The 22,637-nt window shown below is 51.0% G+C and overlaps 1 protein-coding gene across 14 annotated transcripts in view; it reads left to right on the forward strand.

Moving 5' to 3' along the window:
* The window catches only part of SLC22A23 (solute carrier family 22 member 23), a 157,090-nt gene that overhangs the window by 101,718 nt on the left and 32,735 nt on the right, over positions 1-22,637 (forward strand). For all 14 annotated transcript variants that reach the window (XR_006885380.1, XR_006885382.1, XR_006885379.1 and 11 more), the window contains one exon: positions 17,439-17,607. Coding sequence is in view for 2 of the 14 variants with exons in the window: in XM_046640644.1 (XP_046496600.1) it covers positions 17,439-17,607 (169 nt within the window). In the remaining 12 variants the exon portion in view is untranslated. The remainder of the gene's footprint in view (positions 1-17,438; positions 17,608-22,637) is intronic.

Below are 22,637 nucleotides of genomic sequence, written 5' to 3' on the forward strand. Positions count from 1 at the left end.
CCCACGCTGGCAGGCAAGCGTTGGTCACGACAGATGATGAATGAATTGTCCGTTTGGTTTCTGCTCCTTTGGCTCTTTCTCCTGCCAGTTCTGTCAGAGGCAGCCCAGCGGGAGGCGGCAGAGCTGCCTGGACATTCAGCCCCAGGTGTCTGGGATTTTTTGTATGACACCATTTACATTTGATGTCACCTAATACGTAGAAATGATTACCCAGTGACTGTGGTGCCACGTCCAAGTGGAGTAATGGAATGACTTTTCCTGTTTTCATGTTCTGGACCAAAAAGAGAGAGGGGAGGGGGAGAAAGAGGACAGACAAATCCTGAGTCGAAGTTTCCCAGTGAGGCCTGACAGCTGTATTACTGAAAGTGAGCCTCAGCGTGCCCTCAAAGCTCCACCTTGCAACAGCCTCGGGCACCACAGGAAAGATAGGCGTTTGGAATAAAATCTTTTGAACAAGAACAAAGAAAATTGTAATTCAACAGCATAACTTTTCTAAACTTTAAATTTTTTCTGCTTAACGTGTTCCCTCTCAACTTGATGTGGGGGAATGCTTCCTGAGAAACTCTGCCCTCGTGGAACCTCGTGAGGGCGTCCCTGGATCCAGTCTCGGCCCTCTAAGGCCTTGATGTGGGAGCACTTCTCGCCCTAAAGTGCTGTATGTCCCAAAGATGTTTCCTCCAGAACAAGAACTCGCAGGAGCCACAGCGTTCCTGACTCACAGCAGACCGCTGGGAAGAGTATAAAAGGAGTGAAGGCGCGTAGCGTGCCTATGTGACAGTAATGCCTACATTCACATGGAACCTAAAAGTGAGGCTCCTGACCCTTCAACGTCATCCTTAAAGGAGGAATGTACTGAGAAAACACTACTCTTTTAAATATAATTGCTTTAAACATATATTGCCTCATTTCTGCTTTTCCAAATACTAAATGTGCCCCTTCCAAAATGATCCCATCAAAAACCACAAATACCTTGGGAAAATTCTCGGCTCTCCCATCTCCAGCACACTGGGGCCTGTCCTCTCTCAGTCAGTCCCATCCGTTTTCCATAAGAACTGCACTCTGCTGCTTTATTCATTTGCTATGGCACTTGTCCCATCCTTTTCACATGGGACCCTGAAAATCGCTTTTTGCCTTTACACAAAGGATCATTTAGAAAGGCCCTTATACTGTGGTTAGAAATCCAGTCACTTTGGAAGTTGCTATTCTTATGCAAAAAGTCCCCAACTTTCACAAAGTTCATTTGTATCCTGGTTCCCTAGAACCGAAAGGGCATTGTTGTAGCCGGTGTTGTGGTTGTGAACGTTCCCGGCCAGCCCACGGGGCAGTGGACCTGTGTCCCTGGATATCATAAAGGTGCTCTTCAGCCACTAGAGCAACATGCCAGCCTTTTGCCTTGTCATTTTCTTTATCTCACACCAGTTCTTCCAGAGAGTACCTATCCTCATTTCATAAGAGAAGCATGAGTACTCAAGCAACTTGCTCAGTGCCTCCTAGCTGGTACTTGGAAAAGAGAGATTCCAACCCATTTCGAAGCTTCTGCTCTTTCTACTGCCTTCCCCAGGCTGTCTCCCTCAGATAATACTGTTTTTGTGGGAGAGCCTGTGGAAAAGCAAGAGGAGGGAAGGTGGATTCTCGGGGACATGGTCATTTTTAGTCTCATGCGTCCATGTAAGGAGCCTGGCCTTGGGGCAGATACTGCTCAAGCATCATGAGAAGGAAAGCGGAGGCTCTCGCCCCACGAGGGATGGACCAGGGCTTGGGACCCGCTGCACCTGGGGAGAGAACAGGAGACAGAAAGCTTTATGGCAAAGCTTGACCCTGTCTTTCAAGACAGATCGTCTCCTGTCTCCATGAGAGGCCGGTGCACAGGGTGCTGGGTTACCAGAGGGGGGATGGGGCGGGGAGGGCAGGGGAAGCATACGAGTCTTATTTTTATCAAAGTTCGGGGAGGAGTTTAAAGGATGTGAAACCCTGATTGGCAGGAGGCTGACATGGATTTTAGCTGTGGAGGGAATAATAGCCACAAAGCCATTGCATCAACTGTGGAATGACTGGCTACTCTCTCCCCTTGACCCCACCATTCCCTCTGCTGATGTGTTCTCGCCCCACCACATCATCTGACACCTCTACCACATCTCTCAGCTTTCAGCTAGGGGTCACTTCCTCCATTGAACCCTCCTGGACGCCCCCCCAACCGTCCTCCTGGAGCCCCTTCCTCGAGCTCTCCCTTGCCCCTTTTTCTTCATCTGGTCATTCTTGATGGAATGGTGACTCTGAGCTGGAAAGATCTAACATTCTTAGACAAAAGAAGAAAATCCAAAAGGGTACATCTTCTAGTATAATTGAGCTCATCTTAATGCTACCACTTTTAATTTTGCAACAACTTTTCTTTCTCTAACAGCATTGTTCCTTTTTGCTAATTACTACAAAAATTATTACACAATTCTGAAATGTTACAATTTTGAGGATGCAGCTGTAGGGGAGGAAAATACTTTTTCTTCTGCCCTCTTAGGTTCTGTCTTGGGAGCCCTGTAAATTAAATTGACAAAATTCATATTAACAGGAGAAAAGGCATACAAATTTTATTTGATGTTAATATTTTAATTTTTATGTGTACACAGGGTCGCACAGAAGAGAAAGTAAAAGCCCAAAGAAGGAGTTAGGCCTGAGAGCTTATATACAGTTTTAACAAAGAGCAATAAATTTATGAAGAACTGACAAGATAAAGGAAAAGGGTTTGGACTTCCAGAGGTGGAAGGTAAATATAGGTGGAAAATAATGGAAGATAAGGGTTATTTCAGTGAGGTGTGTTCCGCATACTCAAGTTGGCGCCATCGCCAGTGATAAGAGCTGTCTCATTTCTTCTTCCTGGTACAGGAGAGGAAAGGAGGGACACCTGCACAAAGGAAAATGTATGCCCTGCCTTCAGGCAGAAAAGAGCCTGTTGAGCTTTTCCTGCATCTGCCGTGTCTCAGTTGCCTTCAGCTCAAAACAGTCCTTCCACAAAGTGGCGTATTTTGGAGTGGCACACTCTGATCCCCTTGACAACTTTGTCATCGTGTCCAGCATTCCTTTTACAAAGGAGGAGACTAGTAGCAGAGGGGTGCTCCTGGGCCGCTGGGGCAGAGCTGGCCCGGGCCTTGCTGTGCCTTGCTTGGCGGTGGCGATACTAGTTACTATCGAAACCATTAGTCTATTTATCCAACCGGTAGCCTGCCCCCATTTGCAGAGCCGTGCACACCACCACACAGGGAATCCTTACCAGGTCCTGCCCCTTTCCTCCTGGCGCCTTCCCACCAGGCCTCCATGGAGGCCTGGCCTGGAAGTCTGCCCCTTCCCTTTGCCAGCTGTGCGTCTGTGAGTCAGTCAGGAGTTAACTTGCCTGAGCCTGGATAAGAATGTTGACAGCTCCCGAAGAGGGGGCGCAGATGAAATGTACACAGATGTGTGTGAGGCGTGGTTCTCATTCTCCAGGAGCTCCAGCTGGAGGGTGAGACCGACGGTGGGGGATGGGGGAGAGGTGCTAGAAAGTGGTTACAGAGTGCTGTGGGGTCCAGAAGGAGGGGAGTACACCTGGCTGGGCAGTCAGGAGCTGATGGAGGAAGGCGCCCCCGGCGGGGGTGGGGGTGGGGGGGGGGTGATCTGGCCTCCGTGGGTGGGGAGGGGTTTGAGTAGGGAGAGACAGGGCGGCCCAGGACTGCGAGGTTAGGACCATCTGATTCGCTGGGAATGTTGAGTTATGCAGGAGAGCGGAGAGCGAGAAGGAAATAGGCTGGGAATGCGGGCTGCGGTGAAATCAGGCAACATGAACGGCACGCTCAGAATGGGGACCTGACTTGGCATTTTAGCAGCGCTGAAATGTAACAGAGCAGTGCTTTCGGGGCAGTGATCTGTTGGCAGAGTCAGAAGAATTAGAGGGAAAACCTTCACGAGAAGCTTTTGTAGCGGTCCAGGTGTGAAACAACGTGGGTGTGACAGCGGAAGAGGAAGTCGCGATGGAGGCTCCCAGCCGCCTGGCGGAGAGGATCGGGTGGAAATTAGGATTCCCAGCTTGTGGGGAGCATTTGCTTGGCTGCTGAGTTGGATGAGGTGCGAATCTGTGTGTGTGCATTTCCTATAGCTTCCAACAGCAGAGCAACGCTGGAGCGTAGAGCTCGCGCGGGGGCCCGATTGGTGTCCGCTGGGTTGTAAGCTCCTACGTCTTAGAGCCGGAGGGACAGATGGAGCCCCCCAGGGCAGACCAGCCGGACTTCAGGAGAGAAGAGATGCGTGATCCTTATCGTAAGGCCCCTGACTAGCGTTTTAAGAGGGTCAGTGGCTGTCTGAAGGCCACAGGCTGTGAGTCGGTGGGGTCACAGTAGGGCTTTGCCCTGTGGAGTATGTGCCGCAGATTTAAGCGGGGGAGTATTCTGTTACTGGAAGGCTATACATGTGTTCCTCAGCATCTGTTTACTGAGCCCACACTGCATGCAGCAGGGCCTGGGTGTCACGACCGGCATGTGACCTTTGAGTTCCCTGGATGGGACTTCTGAGCCGTCAGCCCTCCCGAAAGCTTTGTCCCCAAAGGGGAAGAGAGGTTCGGCCACAGAGGGGGCGTGACCTCTAAATTTCCTGGGCAGATGCGGCTGAGAACTGTGTTCTAGTGTTGAATTCCACATCCCCGCTCCACGTCCAGGAAATTCAAGGCGGACCCCAGTGGAACAAGCCCTGGCAGAAACAATATGGTGCGGGGTCTCGGGACATCACAGAACCTTCCGCTCCCTGTGCTGAGGGCATGCCACTCCCCTTGGGTTGGGAGGAAACCACTCATAGCTCCTCTGGCAGCTACGGCCCCTCGCCATGGACCTGTTTCTTGAAAATCCCTTCCCACTTGTTGGCCTGATCTGACCTGTTTACTTGACTGATGTTGTTCTGGTGAATATAGCACAGGGGTTTTCCAATTTGGTGGAGGAGGAGCGAGCTAATTTTAACTGCCTCTGGCTCATCAAGTTTGATTTTTGTTTTTATTGTAATCTCCATTTAAAAATAAGCCAAAGGCAACCAAATGACTTGCATTCTCCAAAAGCAATGTAGTACAGCCAGAGAGCCCCGGGCTTGGAATTCACATCTTGCTTTTGCTACCAACGACTCTGTGACCTTATTTTCCCCTTGAATAAAATGAGCAGGTCGGATGAGGTTCAGCGGCTGCAGGCTGGCACTGTGTGGCCAGACCCTGACCCTGGCATGTTCTGTGTGACCCAGACCGTGTTATTTTCTAATTGAATTTAAAGTCGTCTAAACTGGGCAGGCTCGTGGGGATTTGCCACAGGCCCCACCCCTCACACCAGATCTGTTTCGCACATTTCTTATCTGCCTGGTGTTTCACTCTGCCAGCCCTGGTGGGTGTTCTCTGGGTTTCCTTTAGTCTGAAATAGACTGAGAGTTGAATTTCTTTACAACTCCACATCTTCTGTGCCTCTGCTTGCGGTGCCCTTTGGGCATTGGAAGAACTGTTTTCTTCAATGGGAAAAAACCCTGCCCCCGTAGGCCACCAGGTGTGATAGGCTATAAGGGAGCTTTGTTTTGCTTAATTTTTAATATATTAATGCTGCAAAGGGAAGATTAACTTTGGGATCTCAGGTTAAGATGTGTAAGACTCTGCCTACGGGGTTCAGAGCACTGGTGCCCAGAGTGCGGTCCCTGAACCAGCAGCATCCGCATCACCTGGGAGCTTGTGAGAAACGCAGATTCTGGGACCCAGCCCCAGACCCCTGGATCCGAATCTCCGGAAATCTGTGTGTTGTCTTCACTAAAATGGGATGATAAAATAGTACGTACCTCACAGGGTTGTTAGGAGGATTCAGTGGTATATTTGTAAAGTCCGTTGCAGTGGTTCTCAAACTTGGTGATCCTCAGAGTCACTGCAGGGCTCCTTAGCACAGGTCGCTGGACTCAGCCGCATAGTCTGGTTCAGTAGGTCTAGAGAGGGCCTGGAATTGTGTGTCCAGCATGGTCGCAGGTGATGCTGATGCTGCTGGTGCGGGTCCCACACTTGAGAGCCACTCGAGGAGACGCTCTCCTGACGCGATGTCGTCAGAACTTGGGGAAATGGGAAAGGGTAGGGATTGCACTTTTGTCTGGGATGATGAGACAGAGCTTTCCTGAGAGGGGGACACTTGGGCAGAGACCTGAAGACAGAGAGGAGGGAGCCATGCAACTCTCTGGAAGGGTGTTCCAGGCACAGGGACAGGCATTAAGGACAGCAAGGAGGCCAGTGTGGCTGAAACAGAGCACTCAAGGGGGAAGGTGGCAGATGATGAGATCCGGGGGGTGAGGGAGGGATGGAGATCACATGAGGCCTTGAGTCCTTGTGAAAGACTTTGCTTTTGCTCTGAGTGCCTCGGGAGCCATTGGAGAGTGACAGGACGTGCGACATTATTCATCACCCAAAGTGATCACAATTGTATGGTGCTGCCTCTTCTGAATTAACTATATTTCCAGGTAAAGAAATAGCCCTCGCTGGTGAATAAAAGTCCATCTTTACAAAATAATTCAAAGTGAAAAAAATGCACAATAATAATGGAATTATGGAATAATGGAATAATAATGGAATTAGAAAATCAAGTCACCATTTTGGACCCCTAATGAAATAATTGACATGGGCAGTGATCATCAAAGGATGCCAAAACCAGTCCGGAAATGTTGGTGAACAGCTTCAGGATGGGAGGCTGGGCTGCCCCCACTTGACCCTGTTGATCCATAGTAGCCTCATTCTAGTAGGTGCGCCTCCTGAGGGGCCTCAGCGTGCAGGACAGGCCCACCCTTGAACGCTTCCTGCCACAAACGCTGAACCTGAGTCCAGCCCGACCTTTAGGCTTAGCTTCCAGTTTAGAGGTTAAAACAGGGTGTGAGGGAACAAGTTAACCCCACCGTGGGAAAGAAGTCACATAAAACCAGAACCCATCTGGCCTCTTCGACAAGACAGTCAAAGGGGATGGGAGAGGGGTTTTCTGGGTTGAAGGAAACTTAAGAGATATGCAACAAATGGATCTTGTTTGGACTTGATTTTTTAAAAAATACAACCATTAAAGAAACTTTTTTTTTTAGGTAATTGAATAATTTGAACACAGACTGGATATTAAATAATGTTAAAGAATTATTATTAATTTTGTTAGATGTGATGATGGTATCATCTTTATGTAAGAAAATGTCCTTCTTATAGAGATATATATTTGTATGTTGTATTTAGAAGTGCTGATCCTAGCAGATGGTATATGGGGATTTATTACACAATAGTCTTTCTCTCATCTTTCTGAATGTGTGAACTTTCAAAAGAAACGTTTTTTTAAATGCAGATGCAAGAGAAGATGAGGTGAGAAAATAATAAAAAGGGAATGCCTTGTTTAGAAAGACTTATTGCTAATAACTCTTCCCTATTTAGAAAAATTATGCCAAAGAGTGAAATGCATTTGCTATTATTAAACATTATACAGTAATAATACTATGAATTCAGGTTGAGATATATCTTATTTACCATAAACCAATCGCTGATTCCCTGACTGACTGCCAAGCTTGTAAAATAATGACAGTATGGACAATGCTGATGATGAGAAATACAAGTTGGGTAGCCCTCCCTGCCCATGTGGCGGGAGCTCAGTGCGTGCTGTCGCGGGGCAGGGGTGGAAGTAATTTAGGTCTGCTCCATTCAGCACACTCCTGAGGTGTGGAATCTGAAGGCCTGTGAGGCTTCCATTGGCTCGGATGCATAATCTAATTACGCAGCCGTGGTGAGTCCGTGAGTGTAATTTTCATCCATAGAATGGACAGTCCCAGAGAAAATGAGGAGTGAGAACTGTTCCTTTGGAACTGGCAGCTGGAAGAGCTGGATGGTAATTTCTACACTGTGTTCTCGACCCTGAACCACCCACCCTCCCCTCTGCCCCTTCCCTTGGCTTGAAACTGCTCAGCAGACCTGAAATGCAAGGGTTTCCGTGGCCGTGAGGCTGTTCTGATGTTTGAAGTCATTTCTCTTCTGGGATTTTTCTGCTCTGATTAAATACCAGAGGACTAGGAGTGGTGTTAGTTTGAATTCTTCAGCACATGCTACTGCACATCAGTCATTGCTTTTAAAGAGAAGAGATTGCTGAGCAGAAACATTAGTGAGACTCTAAATCCCTATTCCTCGTTTTGAGTAACCATAATGTTAGTTTAAAAAAAGGTGACAAATAATTTGATATCTGGAAAGGAAATTGAACTTCATGGCTCATATTGGGCAGCTGGATTTTATGCTTGTTTCCCCAAATCTTTATCGGCCTGTGAATATGTGGCCCATGATGTGGACTTTGGTGGCTCCGTGTAAGACTGCTGTCCGCAGATGCGCTAACTCATCGCTGCCACCATGGCTCTGGCTGATTCCACTGTAAAATCAAAGGCCAGGGGAACACAGGTAAAGGGACTGAGCTAGTCAGGAGGAATGCATCCTAAAGCTCTTCATCTGACAGGTATCTGAGCCCTCTGTGTGCCAGGCACTGACCTTGGCCCTGAGAAAGAACGGCAGAGCTGAAGACACCTTCACCTCCACAGAGCTTAGATGCTGTCAGGGCATGGAAGGAGGGCTTGCTCACCAGGGCTGCCATCTGAAGGCAGCTGCTGCTGGCAGCAGAGGAGTGGGGTCCCCACAGGGGGACCTGGCTTCAGTTCCTACCTCATTCTTCCTTAGCTGTGTGATCTCAGACAAGTCACTTAATCACTCTGAGCTTCAGGGTCCTCTTGTGTAAAACGAGCATTGAAAACAATACCTACATCATAGAGTTGTTGTGCAGATTAAATGAGTTTACCTCCTGAAACATGGGAAGCGTTTGGCCCTCAGCGAGTGGGAGTTGTCACGTAGCCCAGCTCTGGAGACAAACAGGTACTCAACCGGTGATCCATTCAGTGTTTCTGCATTTGAACATTAAATATCCATGTCTGCATGTGTGGCATACCCTGGAATGTGATTTGTAGGAAATACTTAAATTTCTGTTTGGTTTTTTTTTTGAGGAAGATTAGCCTTGAGCTAACATCTGCTGCCAATCCTCCTCTTTTTGCTAAGGAAGACTGGCCCTGAGCTAACATCCATGCCCATCTTCTTCTACTTTATATGTGGGACGCCTGCTACAGCATGGCTTGATAAGTGGTGGGTAGGTCCACACCCAGGATCCAAACCTGTACCCTGGGCAGCTGAAGTAGAACCTGCGAACTTAACCGCTGCACCATCAGGCCAGCCCTTAAATTTCTGTATTTTTAATTTTCTCTTTCTCTAAATGGAGAAAACAGCCTTTCAGATTCTTTTGACCAACAGGTCCTAAATTACGAGGGAAAGGGCATTTCCATGGGGAAGGGTGGATTTGGGCTGTTGTGATAATAGCAGCCTTTGACTGTCATACCTTCAATGCTATTTGTGTCTATATGAGTAGCAATTTCAGGCCTTTCCACAATCACGTGCCCAGAGGTCTATTTTTCAGGATTCCGGGGGCCCTGTGTCCTCAGTGAGGGCAGTAATTATTGAGTGGTGCATCCACTTCCAGGCCGGCGTGGTGAGTGGCAGGAAGGAAGGAGGTGCAGGGAAGAGGAGAGGCCGCAGACATCAGGAAGGAGCACAAGATCTCTGTGGGCCTCCCCTTGCTGCCCAGGGAGCGAGGAGGAGCCGGGCGGCTCCAGGGCTGCGTGCAGGGGCCTCAGGTGGCCTCCAAGTGGGCAACGGCAGCCCTGGGGCTGAGCCGGAGCCAGGCTGGAGGAAGCCAGTGCCCAAGTGAGGCAGGGGCAGTGCCCCAGAGGCGCTGGGAGGTCAGTCGCCTGGAGGGAGCAGGGCCTCCTCCGTTCGGTGGTTTTCTGCAGTGCGCCAAAGCCAAGCTGCCTGCTGGGTACCAGAGGAGGGCCGGGCCAGGCAAGGGGGCCAGGCGAGGATGCGGAGAGTGGGCCGAGTCCGAAAGGCAGCGAGTCGGGAAGAGGGGCCTGTGAATGGCCTGTGTTCTTGCCCGGGCTCTGCAGTTTGCTGCCAGTGGCCCAGTGGGCTTTGTGTGGCTTGCCCGTGTGGGGCCAGCCAGCCGTTCAGTGGCACCCTGGGTGGATGGGTCTCTCGTGCCCGGCGTCCAGGAACGAGTGTAGTTGTGGTGCTTGGACACTTTGGGGTGACGCCTCCTTCCCTCAGGCTGCCTGTCCCCCTCCTCCGGCGAGTGTGCTGCCTCCTCCTACCCGAGACGGGTCTTGGTTTGGGTCAGAGCGGCCTGGGCAGCACAGCCAGAGGCGCACGCTGGCTCTCCTGAGGCAGAGGGGATGGCGACAGCGCTCTCACCCTTGCCGAGCTGGCCCGGCTCAGAGGCCCCTGCCCTTCCCTGGGGACGGGGGAGGGGCCAGCGCAGATGCTGGGCCTGGGCGGGGCTTCCGGCTGGAGCGCAGCCCTGCAGGGGGCGCAGGTGTCAGGGAGAGAGACAGGGACCCTCACCCAGAAGAGACTCTTCGTCCTTCCAGGTGGCCTTATCGGCTTTCCCTGCCAGCAGGGGCTCTTGCAGAATGAGGATTCTGTCATCTGGGGCTTGTGCACCGCATCGCTTTAGTCGGTTCTGCCCAAGTTTTGCCTAAAACACAGGCTCCTAAGGTCCCGTCCGGAAGAACTGAATTCACTGGAGTCAGTCTCTTGTGGCGTGAGCCTCAGAGGCCGCCTGAGGTCTGCCAGGACAGCCGCAAGCAGGAGGCCTCCTAGAGCGGGTAGACGGTGTGGTGGCACGATGACACTCTGCTCCGTGGAGCAGGGAGCAGGAGCACAGAGAGCTTGGGTGGCCTCACCGCCGGGAGGAGGCAGGAATGCAGGAGCCCGTCAGCCCACAGCCTGGGCCTCTGCCTCCCCTGCAGGCATGGTTCCTCGTTCTCTGGCGTAAATATTGTCAGTCCACCTCACACGCTTCTTCACTGCTAGCCAACCCCCATCCAGAAAGATCCTATAGACTCATTTTAGAGAAGCTAGGAACACTTAGTGATCCCAGGAAAGTACAGACTTCAGCACACATACACCCAGACTTTTAAAAATATATTTTAAAAAGATTAAAGGTTGTGTTTTATTCACTACATATTATAGAAGGATGGGCCATGTCTTTTCAAGACTGGTTCCAAAAGTGTTTTTTTAAATTAAAAAATCATCATCCCCAAATCCAGTGAACAAGCAGTCAGGTGAGTGGGCTGGTGGGTGGGGGAGGGGAGGGGATGTGCAGACTGGCTCTCAACTGGCAGGCAGACCCCTGTGACGTGGGGGCCGGGGGGCAGGGGTGATCTCTGACCTCGTGCCCCTTCCCCAGAGGCTTCTGCATGTCCTGCCACAGAGCTCGGCTCTGGTCCCGCACCACCGCGCTCACCAAAGGGTCCTGAGCTGCTGGTGCTGAGCTGCGTGTACCCACAGGAGACTCTGTGTTATGTGAACAGCGTGTCTTTTTTTTTTAAATTAAGTTGTATGAGCAAGGAGTTTCTAAAGTCATTCTTTGGCAATACCAGCAAAACCATGGGCTTTTAAAACCCATCAGATTGAATAAATGAGAACACAGTGCTTTTGGTCTGGGCCACAGGAGGACATTCTGTCTGGAGGCGTTCCTGGTGGACAGGTCCGGGGGTGTTTGCTAGAAGAACTTCGTTTTTCTCTGTAGTAGTCACCTGACTTCTAGATTCCCCTTGCAGCACCTCCCAACTAGCCAGATTCCCCCAGAAGTGCCCTGTCAGCAGCCCGTGGAGTTTGTAGAGGCCGCACTCAAGAGCTCCTGGTTCGGAGGTCACAGTGGAGCTGGACTTGGGTGATGGAGCCACCTGGACCCACCCTTGGCGCCCCATACCCTCGAAACCCTTCGTGCAGGCCCTGTGGCGCATTTCAGCTCATTCAGCTTTGACGCCATCACTTCAAGTGGGAGAGGGTTTGAAGTTTGGTCCATCTGCATAGAAAGCCTCTTAGTGGCTGTGGTGTAGGATCACGGAGTTCCCAGCTGATGGGGCTGTGAGGAGATGTGTGTTCCCTGTTCAGACCGGCCCTCGAATTCCTGGTGGGGAGGTGGTCAGTGGAACAGAGCACCCTCTCCCTAACCTTTGTGCTCCCGAAGCAGATAAAAGCCATCATGGTGTTTTCTCCTTCTTCCGCAGTTGACAAAATCCTGTCTGAACTCTGCAGTTTTATTCTTATGTCCTGCTCCCTGACTCTTCAGCTTCCTTCTTTCTGCCCAGCTTCCCTCTGCTGGGGGATGCCTGTGCTGCATGTCCTTGTCTGTTCTCAGTGCTGTCGTGTCGTCTCGTCTTGGAAACAACTCTAAGGGCCATCTCTGCACTAAACAGAGAGTGGAGGGTGCCTGCCGCCTTCACGGACTTTGACTTGGATGCCTCCTTGAGCCTGGCAGTGCCCTGCGAGTCTGGGAACCAGGTCCAGGCTGGCCTGGGAAGAGGAGTGGGGCCAAGAGGCGCCGGTCCCTGCTGGCAGCACTGTAGGAAGGCCAGGTGGTTGGGCTAGCAGCTCCTGAGACAGGGCTTCAGGGGGCCCTGTGTGACCCAGCGTGAGTGCAGGAAGCCGGACCCTGCATCAAGGCTCAGCTGGAGAAACAGAGCCAGGAGGACGTTTTCTGCAAGGACTTGGCTTAGATGATTGTGAGGGCAGATTAGGCAGATCTGAAACCTGTAGGGCAGGCCAGCAGGAAGGGTAGGCTGGAGCTCAGGCACGAGGTGAGGCTAGCTGCTGCCCACAGGCAGGGTATTTTCTTCTGCCTCAACAAAGCCTCAGCTCTGTTTTTAAAGCCTTGCAACTGATTGGGTCAGGCCCACCTAGATTACCTGGGATAGCTTCCCTTACTTAGTCAACTGAGTGTAGACGGTCACATCTATAAAAGATCTTGACAGCAACGCCCAGGTTACTGTGGTTCGAATACCTGGGAACTGTAGCCCAGCCAGGTTGACACATCAAACCGGCCCTCACACCCTCCTTCCCAGGAGCCACTGTGGGGCTGGCTAATGACCCCCAAGCTTCGATGCCTCGCTCCCCTCGGGTCTTCCTCCCTGACACCTGAAGTGACTGATCTGAGCAGCAACTTTCTTTTCCTCCAGGAAAGTTCTAAGAATCTGAAAGCTTCCGAAAAGCAAACGTTCCCCCAGTCACAGCCCAGCGCCGCGTTCCCAGCCGTGCTCACGCAGGGCCTCAGGGCCACACTGTTGGGATCACGGGCTCCTGTATTTTTATAGGCCAAGTGCCGCAGTTTAGTCTTAATTACATGCTGTTTAATTCTCATAACCTCCAGTAGTTTCTCTGCTTATGGACACAGTATATCGAGCTTGTAAGAACAGTTTTTAAGCCTTCTCCCGTAGGGTATTAGGGGAAAAGTCACTTTAACAATGGAAATTTTTGATGTGGTTTTCTTGGATTCACTTAGTTCTGTCTTTTAATTGACGGGTTGTTTCTAGGTCTGAGAGAATCTCCATTAAGTGAAATACATAGAGAAGAAGGAGTGAGATTCTCATTGTAGGTTCTGTCTCTTTCTCAGTCTTTTAGAACAAGTCTCAGTCCTCCCCTAAATTCACCAGATCAGGTGACTCCTGAGGTCAGATGAGACCAAAGAAGGACGTGGCGATAACTACCTTCTTATATCTGGTTATAATGGGTGGTATTACTTGCAGGAGCTCACTTACAAGCCTGTTTTACAGATGGTGAAGCAGAGGCACAGAACTCCTAGGTGACTGAACCCAGGTCACAGTTTGCAAGTGCTGGGGTGGGATTCAAACCCAAGCTGTCTGGCTCCAGAGTCCAGGTCTTAACCACAGCGGTGGCAGTGCTACACACTGGACACTTGAGATGCTTCTGTGTTTGGATCTATGAGGCATCACCTAAGATGGTAGCTTTTGTGACCCTTAATTGCCTTACCTAATGAAGGGGAGGGTGCTGACCATAAGTGAAAATCTAGGATGACTTCAGGTTGGCCCCATTGGCAAAGAAAGTGGCTCCAAAAAGTGTGACGCAGTGGACAGCCCAGGCCTTCCACAGGTGCTGCTGACTGGCTGGCAGCTCAGAGCTGTGGACACCTGCCTGTGGTGACCTGTTCCACACGGTGCCCAGGGCCTGAGGGGCGGCTGGACTGGGCACACCATTCCCTGCTGGTGGCGAGTTTCCCTGCCTTTCAAGACCAAGTCCAGTGGCACTGGCCAGGTGGCTGTGGGCATCTCCATGGTGTGTGGACATTCACAGGCTGCTGCTGTTTGCAGCGCTGGGAGGAGGCCCTTCGTGGGCAGAAGCCATCTGCCCACGGTCCCCGTCCGCTCCTACCCGATGCCGAGACTGAAGGCTTTGATGTTCGGGTGCATTTCTTCCTCTGCCACTTCGGAAAAGCTGGTTTCTCATCATCCAAAGGGAATGTGTGATTAATGGCAATCCTAAAGTGCCTGCAGTTCTTTGATAATTGCTTTTTTAAAAAAAACCATCTTTATAGCCACCTTCAGAACGTAGTTGATTTCAGGCAGTTTGGAGAAAATTTCGGGTGAATCAAGGCAAAAAGATCATCATCTGCCACTGTTGTACCTGTGTCCTGGTGTCAGATCGCTGTGTTTTTCCATTGCCCCAGCAGGAATGCTCAGGTGCCATATATCTGCTGCACTGCTCTATGTTTTTCTGCCTGACGAAATAAAGGAAAATCTCTGCTAGGATTCCTAGCAGAAACAGGAGTGGAGAGGTCAGAAAATGATTTTACTTATTCAGCTCTCATAGATGTGTGTCTGGGAGGCAAAACCACTTCTCGTGCTGTGGGTGATGCTCACAGTTCAGGGGAGTGTAGTCAGGCCGTGCTTCTCACTGAGTCATCTGGGGATCTCATTAAAATGCAGATGCTGATTCTGTAGGTCTGAGTGGAGCCTGAGGTTCTGCATCTTTAATCAGCTCTCAGGTGATGCTGGTGCTTCAAGTCCAGGTAACGAGGAGTTAGAGGATGCTCAGACCACTCACAGGAGAGGAGGGAGAGAATCCTGCAGAAGAAAGCTGTGACAGTTTAATCATTGTATTAATGACAGTAACACTAATGTGTGTACTGGTCACAGCATCTCATTTGCATCAAGAGGAGAGTGAGAAGTCAGACTATGGAATCATGTGCTCATTAAGGGACAATTTTCCTTTGTCATCCACAAACCTAGACCCTGCTTTGGACAGTGGCCTCATGACCCTGTGTGTGATGTACAGTGTAGATTAGTGTGTGGGATTAGATGTCCCAAAGCGGGGCTGTGGTAAGGGATTGTAGTTGCACTATTTCCATACTTATTGTATCACAATTGGAGAGAGAGGTCGTGAGAGGGAATGGTGAACTGTGTGCAGTGCCTGGCAGACCAGCACACCACCGACGTGGAGCCATTGTGCTGTTTTGATGTCATCTGTCTGAGGGTGTTTGAAGGTCACCTGGGCGGCAAAGTGCAACATTTTCTCATCTGACCCTGGCCTGTGTGAGCCCCAGAGCTCTGAACTCATCCCAGCTAATGCAGATTTCTGGTTTCATAGCAGCAAATCTGGTGCTTGAGCTGAATAAGTGAAAACTAGAAGCTGCAACTGTGAGTCTTTTCTAGGAAGACCCTGATCTCTTTATTATTTGTCAGAGCAGAAATGCCAGATCCTCTGTGAGTGCTGAGCCCGACTAGGAAGGAATCTTTTAAGCCTGTGCATTGAAAGGAACAACATCACAGTAAATGGCCAGGAGAGGGCTGTTTAATCCTTTCTTCCTAATTAAATGGCAAACAGTTCTTTATAAGCGATCTTCAGTGAGCCTGGGCTTCCCTCTCACTCTTCGCTATCTGTGATGACGATCTATTTGTGTGCGGCACAGCAGGAAGGGGAATTCTGGTGACTTTGTTATTTTTTCCAGCCAATGAACTGGTATAGGTACTGGCTGGCGTAGTGCGCTCTGTGGTCGGGCTGATTCTATTCTGTCCCGCAGCCAGTGTAAGTTTTCTCTTCCCCCCTCTAGACTGCTGCCCTTCTTATTGCCTTTCCACCTCCTGCCTGTGCTGCGGTCTCTAGACACCCTGCAGATGGGCTGGAGCATCTGATCCACAGTCTCCAGACACTGAGGCATAAGAGGTATCCTCCCTGAGGGTCTTTCTTCTTCTTTTTTAAAAAATCATTTTAACTATGCTTAAAAAAAGAGCAAGCAAGCTTTAGAGAAGACTACATATTGCAGAAGAAGACTAGCAAGCAAATTTACATGCTCTGTAGGAGGAAAAAATGTATAAAACCTAGCTGCATTTTCTCATATTGAAGACCTTTATTACAGGATTTCATGTAGGAAAGCTGTACAGTTGTCACTTGGCTACTACAGTTTAACGTTTTCTGGCCATCTTTTTTTGGTTTTTTTTTGGTGAGGAAAATTGTCACCGAGCTAACATCTGTGCCAATCTTCGTCCATTTTGCATGTGGGACACCGCCACAGTATGGCTTGATGAGCTGTGTGTAGGTCCATGCCCAGGACCTGAACCCACTAACCCCAGACCACCGAAGCAGAGTGCGCAATCTTAACCACTACACCTCTGGGCAAGCCCCTGGTGACCATCGTTTTTACTCAAGGTCAAATGAAGAGCACAGGTTCTTGCAAACAGGGGGCTCGGTGGTGTCTTTCCATTCAGGAGACATTTATTGAAGGCAGATTTGTTTTGGAGCTATGAAGATGAATCAGACATGCCCCTGCCAGAGGAGCTGTCTATCTCGTAGGGAAAGAGAAAGGGATGCATGACACACCCATGTCACGGGGGGCAACAGCATTCCAATATGGAGGAGGAGCTTCCAGCGAGATCACTACTCTGTGACCCGAGTCTGCATTGTTGTTTGGTTTTTGTCTTGTTCGAATAGATAAGCTGAGATGTGACCGGTCTGTCTTGGTGTCACAGTGGGAGTAGGTTGCCTGGAACTCAGAGTTCCAAGGAGCACAGGAGTTGAGACCAGGAGGGCTAGTGCCAGTCGGTGGGAGTGAGCAGACGGACACCTGGTGCCGTGTCCAGAGGTTGAGGGGCCCCCAGGACAGCATGGTAGATGGAAGGAACAGCACCAGATGGGCATGAGCGGGAACCCACTCTACTACAAGCTCAGGAACATCCAGAGAGCGGAGGACGTGGGAAGAACACGGCTGCAAACTATCTCCGTGCACACAGCGTTTCTTCGTTTTTGGGCTAAGCAACTCCCAGCTACAACATTCTTTTGCCACCGACTTGCTCTGTGACCTTGAGCCAACAGTCTCACTCCCTTCCCAGTCTGGCCTCAGCGTGTCCAGCTGTGAAAACGAGAGTGTCAAGGTTGACATACTGTGTGGGGCTCTTGTGGGGACCAGCAAGTGAAAACGATCTAGGGTTCTCGGTTGAGGAGTCACTGGCCCCAGCACACTCAGGCTCCCCGAGGCCACGGGCGGGGCACTCACATCTCTGTTGTTCCTTCTGTGTTCCAGGAATAGAGCTGTGCCCCCCTGGAAAACGGTTCATGATCACGATGGTGGCGAGCTTCGTGGCCATGGCGGGGCGGTTCCTCATGCCTGGGCTGGCCGCCCTGTGCCGGGACTGGCAGGTGCTGCAGGCTCTCATCATCTGCCCCTTCCTGCTCATGCTGCTCTACTGGTCGTGAGTATCCGCCACAGGCTTCGCGCTGGCGCATCTGCTAGCACTCTCTGAAGGCCGGGTGCCCAGGGGAGGGCACAGGTGGAGCATGTGACTGGGGCCCCACAGTCCCCAAACTTCCTGCTAGTTTCAGCTTGGGTTTTTTGTGAGAGAATTTTCCTCTCTTTTTAAATGTCATTTTTTAAACGTTTCATCATGGGAGGTGTTCAAACATACCCGAAAGTAGACAGAAGACGGGCTGTGCCCCAGGAACCCGTCTCCCAGCGCCAGCAGTCTGCCCTCCGTCAGCCGGCTCTGACACCTGGGCTATTCTGACATGATTCGTGAGTGGATCTGCTCAGGGAGAGTTCTAGTGTTGGGGGTGGAAGTACAGAGATGCTCAAGGAGTGATTTAGAAAAGCCCCTTATCTCCTCTAGGTAGGGATGGGCGAACTTCAGCCGTGGGCTGTCTGTTTTGGTAAATAAAGTCTTATTGGAACGCAGCCATGCTCACATGTTTCCATATGCGTCATCTGCGCTGCTTTCATGTAATAATGGCAGAGTCAAGCAGGTGCAACAGTGACTATGCAGCCTACAAAGCCGAAATATTTACTATATGGCCCTTTACAGAAAAGTTTGTCCACCTCTGCTCTAGATGAGTCCAGTAGGACTTTTAGAACCATGTGTAACTTTTAGGTTTTGGCTTGCTGACTTTAGGAAAAAAACAACGAAACACACTGGCCCAGAGGGTATGACCTTGGCAACTCGATTTTTAAACACTCCCCAGGGGATTACTGTTTGGCCACGTTTGAAAACCACTGCTCTTGGATAGAGAGATGCTTAGGAAACAAAATGAGTGTTCCACCCCTTTTATAAATAACTCTTTCTCTTCCTTCCTTCCCATCCCGTCTCCGTGCAACACCCTCACCTCACCCACAAGTACAAGATACTGTAGCGTAAACTATACGTACTATACTGCATTTCCATTATTTAGTCGTTAATGAAAACCAAATTTCTGGCAAGAAGTCAGTCAGTTGTGTCTTAGCCTTAAGTGTTCACTGGAGCAGAGAGGGCTGTTAATTGAGCTTCCTTTCTAGGGGCCAGGGAGGGGAAGAAAGCACCTACCTTTTAACATGCAGTGCTGGGCCTGCCCTCCCCCCACCTGCTCTCCCCGCCCCCAGCAGGGAGATAATGGTGAGCGAGATGCAGGCAGATCGCCCCTCGCCTACTGTGTTGCGAGAACCTCGGCAGCCAGCCGCACCGCAGGGGCCGCAGTAACAGATGAAAAAAAGGCCACCTCCTGGGACGCTGTGCCCCTCTACCAGCGCCTCCTCCAGCCCTCTCCGCCTGAGGTTGGGCGTCACACCCCTCAGCAGGAGCTGTGCGCATTTCAGGACATCCTGCTCCCTCCAGCAGGGTCTTGAGAGGCAGAGTGGAATCCGTTCCCCAAGGCAGGATGGGCCAGCTCTGCCTCTCATCTTGAAGGAAACTCTTCCTGTTCTCCCCCTGCCACGGCCTCTGGAGCTGGGCTTCGCTTGTTTTAGAATTCAAGGGCGTTTATTTATTTAACAAATGCTTATGTAGTGTTTACGCCAGACATAAATCACAAGCACTGTACAAATAGTAGATGCTTCACTCTTCCTATTTTATCACCCCGTTGTACAGATGACCAAACTAAGGTCACCCAGCTGGCCCTTGAACCCAGGCCTGCCCTTGCCACACACCATGCTGTCTACCACCTTCCCTCAGCTTCTGTCCCTTGTCCGCAACCACCAGAGACACTTGCCGTAGGGGAGGAGCCTGGACGCCTGGCAGACTCTCTGTGTAGGTCTGGCATCCTCCCACCCACCTCCTCTCACTCACTGGCCCCCACAGCACCCAGGGGCGCGGGTGCTGCTGCCAACTCTGGGGGCCGGAGGCCTGTGGTGGCAGGTGGGCCCAGCCTCTGGGAGACCCAGACTCCTTTAAGGGCAGACAGTTGCCTCCATCTCCTCCAGGCTTTGAGTCTCAGCCCAGGCTCTGTTCCCATCTGTCCCAGGTAGGAGGACACCTGACAGAAATGGCAGAGAAGGGTTTCCTGGAGAAGTCTTGGGGCCTGGCCCACGCGGGAAAGGGCTGGGGGTTTCTTCCTCTTATTTTTTTAGTTTAAATTTCAAAACTATATCAGGGTTTAATGACAAGCCAGGTAAGATATTCATTCTGTTAAATATATTATAAACCCCAAGAAAAAATTCTTTGAAACACACAAATATAAAAACAAAACTTTATAGTGACAAGGGGATCCAGGGTACTTTGAAAAGTAAAATATGTGTGTGGACAGACAGATGAATGGACATCCCAAGGCACTGACACCGTGTGGTCACAGCTCTGGCACCCGGTCTGGGGAGACCTGCTCTACTTGTGCAGGTGAACTGCTGTGACCGTCATTATTTTTTAATTTATATTACTATTTAAGGTGCTTGGCGCATGTCTGGCCTGTGGCATGTGCTCATAAACAGTAGCTGCGTTGTCACTCTGGTTCTCTTACCTCTGAACGGGTCCAGAAGCCTGGGTGTAACAGGGCAGGTTCACGAGGTCAGTGGGGAGAGGTGTGTTCCCCCTTTACCTACCAGCCTTGAAAGCCTCCTAAGAACCATTGACTTTTGAAGGCCATGGCGACCTCCCCTTCTCTGTCGTCTCCCTGGTTACCCCCTTCCTCCCCTGTCGTGGTAGGAAGCTCGTGGCTCCTGAAGGGTCTGCCATCCGATGGATGAAGTGGCTGCTGGGCAGAGGGAGTGAGCTGCACCATCAGCCTGCACAACCAGCTCTCAGTGACGAAAGATTGACAGTCGCTCGCTTTCCTGTAACGAGCAAGTATTTATTGTGTGCCCCAGGGTGCCCAGCAGCACACTCAGTACTTTGGAGTAACTCTGAAGAGCAGACACAGAAGAGAGAGCGTTAACAAGGACATAAACCAAACTGTGCGACGCAGAGTCACCGAGACGCAGGGTCGTGGGTTAGGGGCAGTGAAGACAAAGGAGCGGAGGTCGGCCGGATGGGATCTTCTGGTCCAGAGGGTGGCCGGACTGACAGGGACCCTCCAGACACACACAGATGCTGGATAAGATATTACATTAACCAAAAAGATACACAACGCTGAGTTCCAGTGCAAGAGAGGGGAGTCCCAGGGCCAAGATGAGGAGAGCGTTCAAGCAGGAGTGACACACAAGCAGCCCGCAGTGTGTCTGAACCAGAAAGAGCCCCAGGGAACTCGGGTTTAACACCTGTTCAGGGGGCTGGAGCTGAGATCTCAGGCCACTTCTGCACCTAGACCTGAGCTCCTCGAATCTTGCCCAGAGTGATAACAGGACCAGAAAATCTTTGCCACGGGGCCTCAGCCCCACAGCTGGCTGACTGCCCCAGACCCCGGGCGGAAAAGATTCACCCTCGAGACACCGGAGCCTTCAAGTCTGCACACACACGCCTGTGTGCTCCAAATGCCAGCTGCTCTCTAAGGCTGAGCAATTAGTGAAAGGACCAGTGAAGCGCACTGGACCTCAGGGTCAAAAATGAAACCTCCCATGGGGAATCCCTGGAGCCGGGCACGAAGACTCACATGGAAGAAAACTCTTGCCAAGGGTGAGCTCACAGGCAAAATTCACAGAGCCCTTGGAGCTCCGTTGTAAGGGCCAAAAACTATAAGCTGGGGGGTTTGCATCTCAGGAACTCTAGAAAATAGAACAATCTGAAAGTTTCATTAGTTACCACTACCCCATGCCAAATGCTATTCTAGAGACTAAATATTGTAGATACTGCACCTGCATGTGAGCTTGTCTTACTCACCTGAAGCACACAGTCCAGTAGGGCATGTGGGGTCGGGGAGAGCCCACAGACCATACACCCGTAAACAAGCAAGTCGTTTGCTTTCAAATCACCAGCACTATGAGGAAAATGAAATACCACGGTGGGATGGAGAGGAAGAAGCCGGGTGGTCAGGAAAGGCCCCTCTGAAGGAGTGGCATTCGGGCTGAGCCCTGAGGAAGTGACACAGAGTGCTGGGTGGAAAAGAGTTCCAGGCAAATGAGAACAGCTGGGCAAAAGCTGGCTTCACTTGGCTTTTCCTGGACGAGGAAGAAGGCCAGTGTGGCTGGAGCACGAGAGACAAGTGGGGGCGAAAGACAGGCTCAGACAGTGGGTAGGTCAGACCATGTGGGGCCTTGGGCACAATGGGTGTATTCTAAAAGCTGTGAAAACACAGTGGAGGTTTAAGCAGGGGAGGAGTATGCTCTGGTTCGTGCCCTGAGAAGATTTCTCTGTTGCTGTGTGGCGGATGGTCGCAGGGTGGGCGAGACGTGGGGCAGGCAGAGTGGCTGCCTCACTGCTGGGCTGTGAGAGACAGTGTGGCCACTGGAAGAGGTCTGACTTGAGGTGTATCCTGGAAGTGGCCCCTGTAAGACGTGCTGGGGATCTGCTGTGGCACACGAGGGTAGAGAGAGCAGTGACTGCCCGTGAGGTGGGGAGACCAGAGCCCTCTGGAACATGGATGCCCAGCTTGGGAATGGCGCATGAAGTCCTGCCCTGCGGGTGGAGCTTGCGAGGTAACAGAGATGAGGTCACCAGCTGAGGGAGAGCTTTGACGAGGGAGGTTTTTGATCTTGAGGGCAATGGAGGAGCCACTGTGAAGAGCTTAGAGGTTTGTTTGAAACCACAGCCTGTTTTAAAGTGTAAGATTTATTATTATCCAGGCGTGGCAAGGCCAACAGATCAGGAGATGATGGCCACTGAGGGGACAGTTTGTCACTCTCAGTTCCTAAGAGAGGGGGCACGCCACGTTGTGAGGGGCCACATGGGGATGCACCAGGGTCAGGCAGGAGGCTGAGGGAGGGAGGGAACCATGGGCAGGAGCCTTTGTTGTGGTTTCTTTGTCGGGGGGGAAGAAGGGGTGAGGCAGGGTAATCAGACTTAGGATTGGCTAGTTTGAGTAATTTCAGTGGGCTCTGGGACATAGGAGCTGTCTCTAGTTGTCTGGCCCTGGGGTGGTGAGGGCAGGGCAATAGTGGGCCAGAGCATGAGAG

Source organism: Equus quagga, chromosome 15, assembly GCF_021613505.1.
Source record: "Equus quagga isolate Etosha38 chromosome 15, UCLA_HA_Equagga_1.0, whole genome shotgun sequence".
In the NCBI taxonomy this organism is placed as follows: domain Eukaryota; kingdom Metazoa; phylum Chordata; class Mammalia; order Perissodactyla; family Equidae; genus Equus; species Equus quagga.